The following is a 16,042-nucleotide window of genomic DNA, read 5'->3' as shown; positions in this document are numbered from 1 at the left end:
TCTACTTGCACGTTGCAGTTAGAGTACACTTTCCAAATTCAATCCATCCAATTTCATTATGTTCTACAAACAGGCACAGGAATTCAAAATGTCTGCGCCCAGGACGGCTTCAAAGCATCTCCACGCGTAAGAATGAGGAGTTAGCACTCTAGTAATTTAATATACATGTAGCTCTGTGGTTGTGATGGACTTCTTGCCAGTTTCCTACTAGACTTGTGGACATGTCACTAGACAGTCGTGTTTTGTCTGTCGGCACCGCCAATGCCTATTAGCAAGGCGCTGTGTATTATATTTATTATCATCTGCTGGGTTTCGACATGTTTAGTAACTTGACTAGAATGATCTCGGATGGATATTCATATATGGGCCAATAGCTCATCTGTATCATTGAGAAAGCATCCGCTATTAAAATGGGGGTGTCTTTAACTAAGCTGGTGTATGTTTTGTTTGTTTTTTTGTTGAAAGATTTCTCATTGAATATTAAACTCAAGGGTATAATTAATTAGTGTCACTCAAATTAGAAACAAAAATTATTGAAATCTAAACTGCGTAGAATAGGCTTATCCGCAAAGAATCAAAATGTGAACATTTTCATTATCTTTAAATGTGTATCTCGTCATTTTCAAAAGTGGGAATTTTTTAGTTATCCTCTTAAGTGAAACAGGGTGTTGCCAGATTTGTTTTTAAATCTTAAAATTAATGTGGCCTGACGTTGCGAACTTAGCAAGTTCTTCTTCAGAGGCTAAAACAGAAATGACAGAGGTACATACATTAACATGGGGGTGCACACAAACATGCAGGGCTGAAAGAAGAAACACAAAAGGAGGAGTAAGTGGGAAAGGTGTAGAAAGATGCAGGGGAGGGTGGATGAGAGAACAAAGAAACAAAGGGAGATGGCAAACCACAAGGGGTCTGGTGTGAACAGGGGAGGGACCAGAAAGGGGAAGGATCAAAGGTCACAGGGAGTGGGAACGGACAAAAGAGTGTGGGAGTGAAGGGATGATGCGGGGGGGGGGGGGGGGGGAACAGTATGGAGGTGGAAAGGGATGAAAGATGGGGGAAGATGGGTAAACACAAACAAGGAAAACCAGATGGATTATCTGTAACAGAAGACAATGGAGGAAAAAAAGGATTAATCATTTCCAAGTTGGATGTTGAGACCATGTGGTTGAATAGTTCGAAGACGATTCATCCACACTTTCTCTCTGCTGAGGCGAACTGAGTCCTTGCGATGGCCAAGAGATTCAATACCCTGCAAAATCATATCAGAAATGGAGTGGTTAGGCAGGTTGAAGATTTGTTTTTAATCAGATTTTGCTTTCCCAAATGCATTCAGTGTTTGTACAAAATTAATTTTATCACTCAAGACATTTAATTTTAATTGTATCCCATCTCAAATAAACTGTAGTCCTTTTTGCGTAAAACGGTCCTATTAATATCCTGACTTTTCCAGACTTTTCCACTGTTTAATCAGATTGTGTCAACTTCATTACAATGCATTATTAGGTCAACTTTAAGACACTGGTTTCAAGTCAAGCAATAAGCTTTCCAATGAACGGTGACCAAGGCACTTCTTTGTTATAGACCTTTATCATGCTGCCACCATTTCAGTCATGTTCCCTGTATCCAATAACAGTACTGAATGATAATGTTTTTTGTACAAAAAGGAACCAGACTATTTTTCCATCCAGCTTCGCTTTGGTTACGTTTATTCGAATGGGAAAAACATGGCCGCAACATGATAATGGTCTATTGGTTAAGCCCAAGAAAAGGTCCCATTTTCGTCCCATATGTAACACTATGTTTTCTTTGATACAGTACATAATCATGGCAAAGACTAATAACATACAAATTATGGACCTTACTCACGAGTTGACCATTTTTGTTGAATTCCCTAAATGTATTTATTAATTGTTAACTGTTGAATGGGATGGCGCCAGATTATTTATGCAGGCACAATGGACCCTTATTTTACTGTCATTTTTTTTTAGATATGGCTTTAAACATTCGGGAATGTTTAATTACAAATTAAAAATTATTTATTGAGGCAGACTGGAATTGATTATAAATTAAGTTGCTTTCATTTCTCTTCGCAAGGTAAGAAAATAATTAAGATTTTACCTAACTTTCAATTCAATATGGCCGACTCGTGAATAGGGCCCATTGTGGGTATTCTCCTTGCAGATAAACAATAGTAGAGTAAAAAAACACTGAAATCCATGGATATCTTGGAGGGTTAAACTTTCGTTACGTATGAGACACAGCGTGCTCGAACTGTTGGGCTATTGTTCACCCCCTGTGTTTGTGACCTAACTTCTTACAGGACTTACTATTGAATTGTGATGGACTTGGTTAAAACTTTTACCTTCTTTTAGTTTTGAATAACTCATTGTCAGGAGAAACGTTTTAGTATTTTTCCCCCAATTTATTTGATTTGAAGGCCAAAAAGGGCCGGACCAGACTCGCTACCAGAACACATTATCAAATCTCTTAAAAATTGATTTATGTTTCCTTGAAGAATGCATTATTTATTTAAAATTTTAAATGGAAACTCTTTTTTTTTTGCATTTTGTTCGATGTAGCTTGTTTGAGCAGACTTTATGGATGTTGGGATTTGCTGATTTGATTGACTTATTAAAACTTGACAAATTAAGACTAGCAAATTACAGTAGCAGTGTGTTCATTGGTTTTTGTTTTTTTATAGATATCGGGTAATTTTCAACATCTTCGACTGCCGTAAATTTAATAGACTTGATAAACCATCCATGAGTTCAACAGCATACTCATAACAGAGGATGGCAACGGAAGATTTCTTGACTTTACCCATTGAAATATATTGTCAACCCTCAAAAATCCCCAAATCACGAGACTCTCAATGTATCCTTCAAGAACGGTTTTAACGGCAAAGGGGCTTACAACTACATGTATATGCAAACATCTTTATGAATAACAAGTATAGATCTCTTTGTTTAAAATGAATATTTTTGCGTGAGAGGAACATTATAACATTATGTTAATTTAACAAGTGTGCTTTGGAGTATACCCAGCATGATAGGTGACAGAGGAAGGGGTACCCCCCCCCCCACAATCTCCCTATACCCTATACAAACACATGCCCCTAGATATCTTTAAAAACATTCTGATATTCTGGTAACACAATGACCTGCACCAAAGAGGGGGGGGGGGTGTTTCCATCTTGAGAAAGGAGAAACATTTGCACGTTTATGAAACTTACATGAACAAAAACAGTATAACAGCCGTGTCTAAACTTCATTTTCGCCTTTTTATTCTTAAGTTGTGTCTAAGTATATAACAGCTGTCGATTGTGCCTTTGGGAAGCCGGAAGATAGCAGGATTCTAAAAAGGAACAAAATGGCGTATATTGCGTTTTGGAAATAAACTATTTTATAGGACTGGTTTCACTTGTATGTGGTAAGAGCAGGTACATGAATCAGCCATAAAATTCATGAAAGAGACCCACTTCTTGCGCGTTTAATTATTAGCCGAAACGCTCCAAAGTCCCCCTCTTTAAACGTTGAACACCCTTGTAATGTTTCTGGTGAGTCGTAAATGTAACCAAGCTGAAATGTCAAATGATGTATCCCGTACACTTACAGCGATATAAATCAAGGTGAAGTGGTGTCAAACCTTGGGAGTGAGGGAGTTGGTCTGTTTGTTCACAAAGATCGAAACAAAGATCGAAACCAATCATCATCAGTTCACTATTGGAAAAAAACGTGTACAAGCATAAAACACTTTTTGAGTAAATTAAAGTGAACGATTTTTCTCAAACTCTTTTGCTCTCTATCTCAGCAATCGGCCCTATGTACAATAGTCACTCATCTGTAGTCAAACTTGGGCGCCATGTTTGGGGTCCGCTCATAAGTCCGACGCCTCGTAGGTCCGACGCCTCATAAGTCCGACAAAATCGCATCCCCTAACCAAATAAAGGTCCATAAGTCCGATGCCTCATAGCTCCGACGCCTCGTAAGTCCGACAAATTAAACGCCTCGTTTTCCGTTGTCGGATTTATGAGGCGTCAGACTTATGCCTATGAAGGGGAATCAATCAATTTTATGCCTCATAAGTCCGACGCCTCATAAGTCCGAAATTTCGGACTTATAAGGCGTTGGACCTATGAGGCGTCTGACTTATTATACGCCCCCCCCCCATGTTTATATTAAAATCGTTTCAAAAGAGAGATGTTTTTCTCGTTAACCGTTAATCTCCGTCAAACACCTTTCATAGAAATAAGAATATGAGAACACAGACCACGGTAATGAACATTTTCGAATGGGTGAAATGAAATATATTAACATTGATTTAAAGAAATCAAATGAACTTAAATGTAAGAACTATTTAAATTTGACTAAACATACTGTCGAAAGAGTGCTTAACTAATGAAAATCTAATTATTGACTCCTTCCGAGAATTGAATGCTTGATATTACACAGGGTGATCCCAACAAAATGCAACCCTGAAACTTTGGCCTTTTTTTCATAAACAAGATATGTAAATTTTTATTATTTATTTTTGGCATTTTCTCAGCAACCCAATGTGCTGTTTTCATGATTTTTTTCCCTGTATTTCAAAGAAAAACCCTCAGCTTTACTCTGATATCCAAAACATAAACATTAACAGATCACGTTTTGGAAAAAAATACGCAACTGTTTCAGGGTTTCATTTTTTTTTAGTCACCCTGTCTATTTCAGGCAGCGTGTAATGCATGTGTGGGCTTGGTATTGAATTGGATGAGTTATGTGAGTTGAGGCGCTCTTTAACATTTTGTTCCAGTCTAGTTTGGAGCCTTGTGATGATAAATTGTGTTTGTTTTTGGCTAACAAAATAATCGGCAAATACGACTTTTGGACTTCTGTGAATTGTGGCCCGCCCATAAAATGTAGCGTCCCTATAAATTGGGTCTCGCCTACTCCAATCGTTACTTGCTGCATGTTTGCCCATGCAACCAATAATCTTCAATAAACATCGCACCTACGAGCAACAAAAACATGGGTAAGTTTTAAGTACTTCGCGTATGCCTCAGTTTTGAGACAGAATTGAAAACATTAGAAGTTACAGGTTATTTTCCTTTTTTAGGACAATCTGGAATAGTGCAATTTTATTTTAGTTCAAATCATATCAATACGCGACGCGCAATAATGTAGGTAATGAAAGTGGTCCAGACCTTCCCGCACCAGAATTTACTATTAATTTGATATATAAAAAAACTTTTTCTGTAATTTTTCCAGGAGGGAAATTTATCGTGCTGTTGGTCATTTTTGCCGTGGCTGTTCAGAGGGGTGAGTCGGTTTTCACTTATTTTCTTTCTCCTTTTATTTTAGTAGGGGGCCTACATAAAACAAAATCAAAGGAAATTTTAAAGAAGGAAAGATGCGAAGAAGACTAAGGCAGAGTTAAGTTAGAGGGCAGTGCTTTTGTATCGCCTGCATAGCATAGGTAAACCTTTTGTTCATTAATTGTAACCAAATTAAAATTACAAAAAAACACGTTAAGGCCAAAAAAAAAGTCTCCGGTTTCTGGTATGGAGCTTGCCCAAAAAGTGGTGCGGCGACGTGGTTTTTTTTTTTTTTTTTTTACCTGATTTTTTTGCTTCAAATGTCGGCTGATGACTGCAAATGGTGCCCGACTAAACTTAGTGCAAATATATGGAAGTCCGGAGAGGCCACATAAAGCTTATTCTCGACCATAACCCAATCTAAAAACACGTTAAAATTGTGCAGCAGCAGGATTCCAGGCAAACCAGTGAGTTTGGCGGTTTTGAGACATCATCTTTCATTGAAAAAAAAACTTTTTCATTTTGCCGACGCGCATGGCTACGGCGACGCGCGCGCATACCAGAAACCGGAGACTTTTTTTTTGGCCTAATAGCGCATTTTAACAGGTGTAGTGGGCCAATTGAAGGGCCCATGTCATGTAATTGTTTTTTTAATGCAATCCTTGAAAATGCACCTTTGTGTCGCATTTAACCTTATTTTCCTTTTTTGTTTTGCTGAAGGGTATTTTGGTTTTTCTGTTAATGCAAATTTTCATTTTCATGAGCAAAACTGTGATGTCAATCCAGGCAGAAACCTCAATGTTACAACTATTTCGGCTCAAAAAGTTGCTAGAATTTCGGATGCTTTGCTGTGGTAAATGTTCTTTTTTTCTGTTGGTGATTAATTGTTGCCAGGGCTGGATCCGGTTTTTTTTGCGGGGGTGGGTTCAGGCCCGTCAGATTTTTATGTTCGATTGTTTCGGACAGGCCGACATAACATAAATTAGTATTACTATAATTGTTTTAATTTTTTTTGCTAGAGCGGGGGGGGGGGGGGGGGGGGGGGGGGGGGGTTACCCCCCTCTGAATCCGCACCTGGTTGCGTACATGGCATGTATTGAGCCAATGGGCAGCCCTTTAGAACAAGTGTTTACAATGAACAGAAAACCCCTAAACTGAACAGTGTCTTCCTGAAATGACATCTCAGCAACAGTGCCCTTGCAGTTGTCCTTAAAAGCATGGGAATTTTTTTTTAACGTTTATAAGGAATTGTACTTTTCAATAAAATTGACCAAAAAAGGATGTAGAAAGTTCCACAAATTGTGTTCTGAAGAAAAATTCATCGCGATGAGGGAAGGGCGAAAATGAAATCGTCCAAATCCAGAGGAATCTGAACATTTAGCCTGAAAGTGATCGGAAGGAATGTAATTGGTTTCTCTTTTCTAACTCATTACATATTGCATGGTTTTCCATACCGATTTTATCGAATTAGCAGGGTTTTAATGCAGCGTTAATTTCGCGCCAAAAATTCAAAGACGCTGCTTTCCTTGTTCTCCTTGAAAGTTTGTTTGTTTTCAATCGTACCATGTTCTAAATTTGGTTTTTTGGTTTTATTTGAACGAAAAAAAACACCGTATTTTTGGATTTTGGCGTCTTCGACCCTCTGGGAAAAAATGTTGTTTTGAGCAACTCACGCACAAAGAGATCCAACCGAAATAATTGTCGGGCCAAACAAATTATGCAAAATTTGTCAAGTAATTATTCAATCACTCTTTGCCTGATTTATTTTTGTGTGTTCCCAAGTGTATATCATTGAATCAATTGAAGTTGTTTTTTTTATAAAAAGCAATTTATTTTCGGGTTGTAGGTCTAGCTCGAAAATAGCATCCCTTAAAATGTTGTCAGGTCTGACGACTTTCCGTGTAGTCCTTTACTTTTGCGAACAAAATGTATACTTCGTTTTTCCCTCTGCACTACAGATATTCCGTACTATTATTAATAATTATGGGCCTTATTCACGAGTCGGCCATATGAAATTGAAAGCGAAGTAAAATATTCATTTTTGAAATTTGCGAAGAGAAATGAAAGCAATGACATAAAGTTAATTACAAATTAATACCAGTCTGCTCCGATAAATAAATCAAAATTTGTGATTAATATACCCTAATGTTTTAAGCCACATTTAAAAAAAAAATGAAAGTGAGGCTAGAGTATATAAATAGTCTGGCACCATCACATTCAACAGTTCACAATTTATGAAATACATTCAGGGAACACGACCAAACTGGCCTCGTAAATCTAGTCCATATTAAGACCTTACCACGCTATCTGTCTGTCTGATGTCCTGTCTGATGTGTGCGTGTCCCGTTTCTTGTAAAAGGCATAAAGAGTGTGTGGAAGCACATAATGCAAGGTTATATCAACGGTTCTTGAAATGGTATACATGTGCTCCGATTTCACCGTTCTCTGGCACGGTTGGCACGTGCCAAAAAAAACTGTTGCATTGTTTTGCTTTGTTGGTAAATTTGTTTCTTGCAGACTTTGAATGTTAAAGGGAATATACATCATTTGCTTTTGCTGTAATTTTCAGAAATGAATGGAATTGGGGGGTTGGGAATATAAAGCAAATATAGTTACACTGACTTTTTTTAGGTTTTGGGTTCGAAAATGCTATAAAAACCAAGAAAAACGATCATTTTCCTGTAGTCTGGTTCCCTGACTCCATATAAGAAGAAACAGAGCAGTTTACATACATTGGGGAATTGTAAGGTCAGGGAACCAGTCTAACTGGCTCGTGACCCGTTCATAGGTTTGTAATCGATTGCAAACAAGTGCGATGGTCAATTGGGGCCAGTTTTTGAAAAAAAAGCCAGTTGTTTCCAACGCTGTAGGCCGATCAGCGTTGGAAATTGATACAAAAATACCACTTTTCTTGAAAATGACAGTATACCAGGTGCCATGATTTTACAGGATGCTTTACACTGTCATTCACTAACAGTCCAGCAAGGTATTTTAAAATGATTTGGCAGTTTTATTTTTTGATGTTTGCAAATGTTGTATTTTCCCTTTAAATATGTACAAAATTGTCTCTATGAAACACTCTGAAACGGGTCGCTACAGCGCAAAACATGACGTTGATGATGAAAAAATTGTGGCAAAAGTGCTTCACCAAGATTTACCACGCCCACTTGGGGTCAACATGCAAATCGAGGTCACAGTAACATTCAAATATGACTCCAACCGGTATGCCGCTAGTTATCACAAAATAACAAGTGAATTCTGGCTGTTCACACCTCATTCTCTGTGAATTTTTCTCTTTGCAGCTTCAGCACTGAACTGTTACCAATGTACAACCTTCAACACAACAGGACTTAACATACCACTGGACCCGCAGTACACGATGAAGGCAGACTGCGCCAACTCCCCTCCTCCAGATACATACAAAGGCAAATCATCCTGCCAGGACGCAACACTGTACAACGCAAAGTGCGTAAAAGCTGCAGGAAATGTTAAGGGGAAAACCACAGGTAAAAGTTTCTGGCTCATTCAATGCCATTTAAAATTAATGCTTCCTAGGACATTCAACATTAACTTGATCATTAATTGATTCAAAATAATGGTCATTCAGTTCAGTTCATTCGGCAGATCCTGCTACATGTATTAAGTTTTATGTCACCGAAACTGGACAGTTTAACAACGGTCGACCATGGGCCAAGACTTGATCTCTGTTTTAGTTCCCAAATACATATTTGGGTACGCACGCGTAGCAGACATCTGTCGATTCGAGTTTGTGGCTTCGAGGTACTTTGAGCTTGTGGGTTATGCGATAACATGATCTCCGCGGACCTGAGCTAAGTCCTCGGCATGTCTTCGTGTACAAACCGTATGAGACATGTTGAGTAAAAAGTTGAAGTCCATTCAATCAGCCATATGGTTGCGAAGGGCGATTTCTAAACATAACACCTTATTTTCAATGAAACTACATGCACACCATGTGTTCACCCAGGCGGGCAAAATTTTTGAAAGTAAATTTCTCCCGTTTGGAAGACCGTATCGTCATGCAACTTCCAGGGTTTATTTCCCTTATACTGGTGTGCAAAAAAATCGTTGTCGTATGTTCATTACTTTTTGTTAAAATTTGAAGAAAAAAATAGGCCTGGCTACGTGCATTTTTAAAAGTTGTAACACTGGTGTTTGCAATGAGGCCCCCTATCTGTCAATCGCTTCAAGCCTCAAAAAGTAATGCAGTAAAAATTTGCAGAAAAACCTGCTTCCTGAGTTATTAATTAATAAACAACACCCTTTTTCCGGCTTATATTAGTCGATACCAAAACCCAGGCAAAGTCCAGCCGTGTGCCGCTATGAAAATGCTAAAACGATCTTCGTCATTGTGTTCCCGGGCCGAAATATATAGGATCTTTGCTGAAAACCATGCACGTTGGGTTTGGTAGGCAGAAAGTCCTCGTCGAAATTTTCCTTGGAGATCATGAGTTCAAGGTGCAACACTAGCGTTTGCAACAACAAATTAAGCTAGAATTCAGAAATATCTACTTAGGCCCCCCCCCCCCCCAAAAGTCTCCGGTTTCTGGTATGGAGCTTGCCCAAAAAGTGGTGCGGAGACGCGGCTTTTTTTTTTTCCTGATTTTTTTGCTTCAAATGTCGGCTGATGACTGCAAATGGTGCCCGACTAAACTTAATGCAAATATATGGGAGTCCAGAGAGGCCACATAAAGCTTATTCTCGACCATAACCCATTCTAAAAGCACGTTAAAATCGTGCAGCAGCAGGATTCCAGTCAAACCAGTGAGTTTGGCGGTTTTGAGACATCATCTTTCATTGAAAAAAAAAACTTTTTCATTTTGCCGACGCGCATGGCTACGGCTCCAGAAACCGGAGACTTTTTTGGGGGGCCTTACGTAAACTCTTCTTCTGGAGACGCGTCTTGACGACCTCCCTTGTTTTCCTTTTTCTCTTGTGCTTAAGAAAACATTTAAACAAAGCGTTCCTTCCGGCGACTCGTTCACTACGTTTGTGGGCTAGAACCTTCTAGAATTAATACGCAATTTTCAACCTTTAGCTTGCTATAAATAGACCAGTGGGGAAAACCCAACGCACGCAATGATATGCGCAATTTAGACTGGTTCCCAGTCCCTCCATTATTGTCCTCATCTCTGAAAAAAAATTGTAACAGCAAAATACCAAACTTAATGTAAAATCTTCCCGAAGAAGTGCTGATTGTGATGCCCATCGATTGTTTACTTTTTGTGATGATTGGTGTTAACACCCACCACCCTTTGGTTTTGTCTATGGTCTTTGTTTTTCTGTTGTGCGTGTACAAACAATGCCTTGTGGGGTACCGGAACAATGGGAGGTACCCCACAAGGAATGCCCACCGACTTGCGGGGTACCGTTTTGGTACCCCACAATTTTTTCACGAAATAGATATATAGATTTTATTCAAAAACTAGGAATTTCCAAGGTGGGTTGATCCGTAGCAAATGGAAGAACTTTAGAAAAGGGATATTAAGTGCGAATTTCAGCCCTGGAAATTAACTATGGTTAAAACAAGAGCAACATTTTGACAAAGTGTGCGACGTTGCAAAATTTTAGTACACGAGAACAAATTAAAGGAGGTGCCCCACTTGTATGCATATATGTGTGGGTGTGGGTGTGGGTGTCCGGACAAATTTTGTCAGCGCGATAACTTGAGAAATACTTAACATATGAACTTCGAATTTGGTTTGTGGATTTTCTTGGTAATCCTAAGAACCCTTTTGCATTTTGGGCCGAAAGGTCAAGGGCAAGGTCACAGTGACTAAAACAAAAGAAATTTTGTCAGCGCGATAACTTGAGAAATACTTTACATATGAACTTCAAATTTGGTTTGTGTATTGTTCTTGGTAATCCTAAGAACCCTTTTGCATTTGGGGCCGAAAGGTCAAGGGTCAAGGTCACAGTGACTAAAACAAAAGAAATTTTGTCAGCGCGATAACTTGAGAAATACTTTACATATGAACTTCAAATTTGGTTTGTGTATTGTTCTTGGTAATCCTAAGAACCCTTTTGCATTTGGGGCCGAAAGGTCAAGGGTCAAGGTCACAGTGACTAAAACAAAAGAAATTTTGTCAGCGCGATAACTTGAGAAATACTTTACATATGAACTTCAAATTTGGTTTGTGTATTGTTCTTGGTAATCCTAAGAAGCCTATTGCATTTGGGGCTGAAAGGTCAAGGGTCAAGGTCACAGTGGCTGAAACAATAGAAATTTTGTCAGCGCTATAACTTGAGAAATACTTTACATATGAACTTCAAATTTGGTTAGTGGATTGTCCTTGGCAATCCTAAGAAGCCTATTGCATTTGGGGCCAAAAGGTCAAGGGTCAAGGTCAAAGTGGCTAAAACAAAAGAAATTTTGTCAGCGCGATAACTTGAGAAATTCTTCACATGTGAAGTTCAAATTTGGTTTGTGGATCGTTCTTGGTAATCCAAATAGGCCTATCGCATTGGGGTCGAAAGGTCAAGGGTCAAGGTCACAGTGGCTTAAACAATAAAAATCTTGTATTTATTCTGAGATTCTAGGGATTAGGGATTAATTCATATAAAACCTACAGAAGACACTAATGCTGTCAATGAACGTTCCATGTGACCAAGGTACGGTACGTGTAAGTTGATGTTAAAAGAGTGGTGTTATGTTATGGGAACAGTCACGGTTGCGGGGCATTTGTGTTTGTAAACACACCTGACTTGTTTAATTAAGTTTCATGCTATTTAGTTTATTGACATAGGTAAACACAAAGGTCCCTAAAAAGTATTCTCTTTATCTCACAGCTCCTTACCTGGCAACAAGTTGTGTTCGTGTTTTATTTTCTTAAATCGTGCAGCAGCAGGATTCCAGTCAAACCAGTGAGTTTGGCGGTCTTGAGACAATCATCTTTCATTGAAAAAAAAAAACTTTTTCATTTTGCCGACGCGCATGGCTACGGCGTCGGACGCGCGCGCATACCAGAAACCGGAGACTTTTTTTTTGGCCTAAACGTAAGAAACCCCAAAAGGGAAGGTGTTCGGGATTCTCACTTAATATTTATAGAGGAACTGAAATCCTAATCATTGCACCGAGACTTTAAAGACAGGATGTTATAAGAGTGCTTAGCCGCAGGCATACGGGTGAACTACCCAAACCCCGTTCATCAACGAATCATGTAATAGCCAACAACCCAATCAGAGTGTTTTTAATAAACAAAACTGCAATCTCCTCAAATTCACGACTCGTGTCTCATTTGTTTCGTCTGGTTCCTTTTCAGCCGGAGTTGATGTTGACATCAAGGATGGAACACTCAGATCATGCTACCAGATTCCAATCACGTACGAGAATAAGTGTTACGAGGGTGCGGATTCGGTCGCTTTAGTTCTGATGATGTTTCCTGACTTAATTCCCGGTCAGAGTGAGATCACTGTCAAACTGTGTATGTGCGACGGCGATAACTGCAACAGTGGCAGTGCGGTGCGCCCTCTAGCGGCACTCCTCGCATTGGCATTCGTCGCCAAGCTCCTCGTGATGTAGTAACTTTGTCATTGTAGGCGAAATTAGAGGGCACTGGTTTTGTATCTTTATGGAACAGGCAAGAGTAAATCTTTGTGTATTCATCGTAAATAACAAAAAAATACCATCTGAAGACTTCCACAATGCATAAGGTCTATCCAGGTTTTGGGTCCAGGGTGATGGGGAAAATATATAAGGGCCTATGAAGTGCGGCAATTTTTTTCCAATGCAATCTTAGAAAATAAAACTTTGTGTCCCATTTAAGCTTATTTTGTCACTGTGAATGTCCTTTTCACTTTAGGCGCCTTTTTGTTGTTATGCTGATACAAATTTCCATATTCATGAGCAAATGTGTAATGTCATTCCAGGCATGCAGAAACCCCAATGTTTGCAAACAGCTAGAATTTTGGATATTTTGGTATCGTCATTTAGGGGGGGGGGGGGTAAATCGTTGTTGTGTAAGTACATGGCAGAAAGCCAACGATCAACCCTTTCTCAGAAATGTTTTCAATAAGCAAATTTTGGGTTCACCATTTCAACAGAAAAAAACCCATATTGGAATTGTCTCTCTGAAATGACATCACAGCAACTGCACCCTTAGTTGTTCGGAAAAGCATGGACAATGTGAAATGTTTAAAGAAATGCAATTTTAGATACAATTAACCAAACAGGGATGTCAAATAGTTTTCATACATTTCAAGAGGAGAAGAAAGTTGCACTAAATGTGTTCCTCAAAAAAATTTGTCGCATCACTAAAACCTTTAATTCAAGTAGTGACTTCATTTAATCCCGAGGGGAAAAAATAAAATGGCTGCCTTTTACGTATTTAGTGCTTCAGAATAAGGTACATTTTTGCCCTAAAAAAGTAAAATATTGCCTATTCTCGTGTTTCTCAACAGTCAGTGGCGTACCCAGGATTTCGCTTGGGGGGCCTAATAATTTTGTGTATAAGTTTGATTTTTTTTCTTTTAAATGTTGCCCATTTTTTTGGCTGCAGACAAATAAAAGTGGTGGAAGGGGACGGGAGCATTTCGATGTTTGTGGCGCCATTTACAACCCTATAATACTACTCCAAAATAGGTCACATACATATCAAAGCGGTCATATCGTAAACTTTTTAACCCCCCCCCCAAAAAAAAAACGAACCCCTTGGGGGGTGACAAAATATAGAGACCAGACGTTTTAGAGTGAAAATGTAATATTCAATTAATAGATGGAGTTTTGACTGGACTGGAGTGCTTTTTTAGAGCATTTTCACGCTTTGGGTGCCACTTACCATCAACACAACACAACAGGCACAATCGAATTCAGCACCCTTGAAATGACTAAGAACACCCATCTTAGTGTTGCCACAAAAAAAGTCCAAACTGACTTCGTTTCCGAAAGAAGACAAGATAGAATTCCTAGCCCATCGTATGTAAACCAGCGAGTAATGTCACTCTGCTGGTACACACAAAGATTTACTTTTAATGGGTCTGAAGATTTCTGGAAAATATTTTAGGGATGTTGAGATTTAATTCAGAGCGTATTGACCTTTCTCTACCTTTCGTCAGTTATTACTTGCACGAGAACGAAATGACTCACAGAATGTACCGAGCAACTGCGCATGAACTATGACGTTTTGTGTCGGGAAAAAAAGACACGTTTGAAAAAAAAAACCAATAACAAAAATGAACAAATAACACCAAAAGACCAATATACGACTTCAGATTTTGCTTTTACTGTATTTTCGGGAAATCAATTTCGAAAGAGGTGCAAAGCCGAGTTTTGTGCTCAGTTGTCATGACAGTATGTTTTAAAGTCATTTCGATCTTGTCAAACAGCATATAACAACACTTAATTATGATTCATTTTTTTTTCTAATGTAGTGTTTATCAATTCAACTATTTTCCCTCAGTTATTTTATGTATCGATTTTGAAAAGTTACCGGTATCATGACAGATTAAACATACTTGTGTTTACGCTTAGATAATATTATCTACAGTGTTAATATTGATGCATGGCTGAAAACAATCGATTTGTGAAAACATCTTAAAACTACAGGGAAATAGAAATAAAGAATGATTTGACAAGAATTATTTGATGGTCCCTTGTAGCATTGTGTTAAGTTGTTTGGTGAAGCGGTCTCATGTTTATTACTGAAAACAAAAGGGAACTCTTCGTAAGCTCTCGTGAGCGAGACGGGAAACCACAGACAGTCCGATGAAAGGACTGACCGACTAACCCGGCAACCGACCGACCATGTTGTTAGTGGGGTTCACATAAACTGCTAAAAAAAATAATAGGACCGGTCCCTTAATTACATAAAAAGGCAGCTTCATTTCTGCAACGATTGTGACCCAGCCGCCAAGCGGCGTAGAAAGGGGGGGGGGGGGAATCCTAGCCCCATGAAGTCGCCCCCTGTAAATGTGTTAGTCCTTTAAGTTACAATGGTTAACAGGTTTAACAGAAATGCTGCCCCCCCCCCCTCCGTGACATCCACCCCTGCCCCCCACCTGCCCAGCCCCCCCCCGCCCCGCCCTTTACCTACCTACACCCTATGATAAGAACCCTGGCAACGTAGCTAGGTTGATTTCATTGTCATAGCATTGTAAAAAGCGGTGCCTTCTATCTCAGAAATCTCCCATGAAACATTATCCATTATCAAGCAACCAAACAATTATTTTCAACTTTCGAATGAAGAGCGGGACGCTCCTAATTCGCTCTGAATAGTGGGCGCGATTTAAGAACTGGAGCGTGTCATTTGAAACCAACTTTAAAAAACTGTGTAAAGGCCTGCAAAAACAACAAGCAAATTTATTAGTTACAGGACATTCTAGTCCTTTAAATTTTGCTCGGAAAAGAAAATCTAAATTTTGAAAAAAACACGTGGGCCCTATATACCAACTTTTAAAACTGTCATGAAAAAGTGTGTGTGACGATGCAGTATTTTGATGATCTCTCAAACAAATTAGGTTCTGCGTTGCTTGGTATTTTTTGTTCTTCCTTTTACCGATATTCTTAGCACCGATTTTACCCACCTCGGGGCATTGGACGGGGGGGGGGGGGGTGTTGCACAGTCGGGGGCGGATCCAGGAATTTTCGCAGGGGGGGGGGGTTCATCGACAAAAAAAATAAAATGTAGGCAGTTTTTGTTTTCTCCGGACTAGTATTCAGCGCCAAAAATCAATTAATAGGGAGAATGGGAGGCTCGTACCATACTTCCAATGGGGCGCTGTTCAAATTCG

The 16,042-nt window shown here is 39.2% G+C and overlaps 1 protein-coding gene and 1 long non-coding RNA gene across 2 annotated transcripts; both read left to right on the top strand.

Moving 5' to 3' along the window:
* Nucleotides 1–171: 171 nt before the first annotated feature.
* LOC119736611 lies at nucleotides 172–1,837 on the top strand. The gene is made up of 2 exons (XR_005272314.1): nucleotides 172–665; nucleotides 1,296–1,837. It is a non-coding gene; the product is annotated as an uncharacterized LOC119736611 (long non-coding RNA).
* Nucleotides 1,838–4,933: 3,096 nt separating this feature from the next.
* On the top strand, nucleotides 4,934–14,891 carry LOC119736599. Its single transcript, XM_038210619.1, has 4 exons — nucleotides 4,934–5,013; nucleotides 5,250–5,300; nucleotides 8,599–8,802; nucleotides 12,577–14,891. Exons 1-4 carry the CDS (start codon nucleotides 5,010–5,012, stop codon nucleotides 12,834–12,836), a joined length of 519 nt encoding a protein of 172 aa, XP_038066547.1. The 5' UTR covers nucleotides 4,934–5,009; the 3' UTR covers nucleotides 12,837–14,891.
* The last annotated feature ends 1,151 nt before the right edge of the window (nucleotides 14,892–16,042 follow it).

Source organism: Patiria miniata, unplaced genomic scaffold (assembly GCF_015706575.1).
Source record: "Patiria miniata isolate m_02_andy unplaced genomic scaffold, ASM1570657v1 HiC_scaffold_10, whole genome shotgun sequence".
Lineage (NCBI taxonomy): Eukaryota > Metazoa > Echinodermata > Asteroidea > Valvatida > Asterinidae > Patiria > Patiria miniata.
This window is presented reverse-complemented; position numbering and strand designations above follow the sequence as displayed.

What these genes read in the sequence shown, in the direction of transcription:
- LOC119736599 (XM_038210619.1), top strand. An exon ending in TGCCGTGGCTGTTCAGAGGG is followed by an intron (nt 5,301 to 8,598) that starts GTGAGTCGGTTT and finishes TTCTCTTTGCAG; the next exon opens with CTTCAGCACTGAACTGTTAC. An exon ending in TGTTAAGGGGAAAACCACAG is followed by an intron (nt 8,803 to 12,576) that starts GTAAAAGTTTCT and finishes GTTCCTTTTCAG; the next exon opens with CCGGAGTTGATGTTGACATC.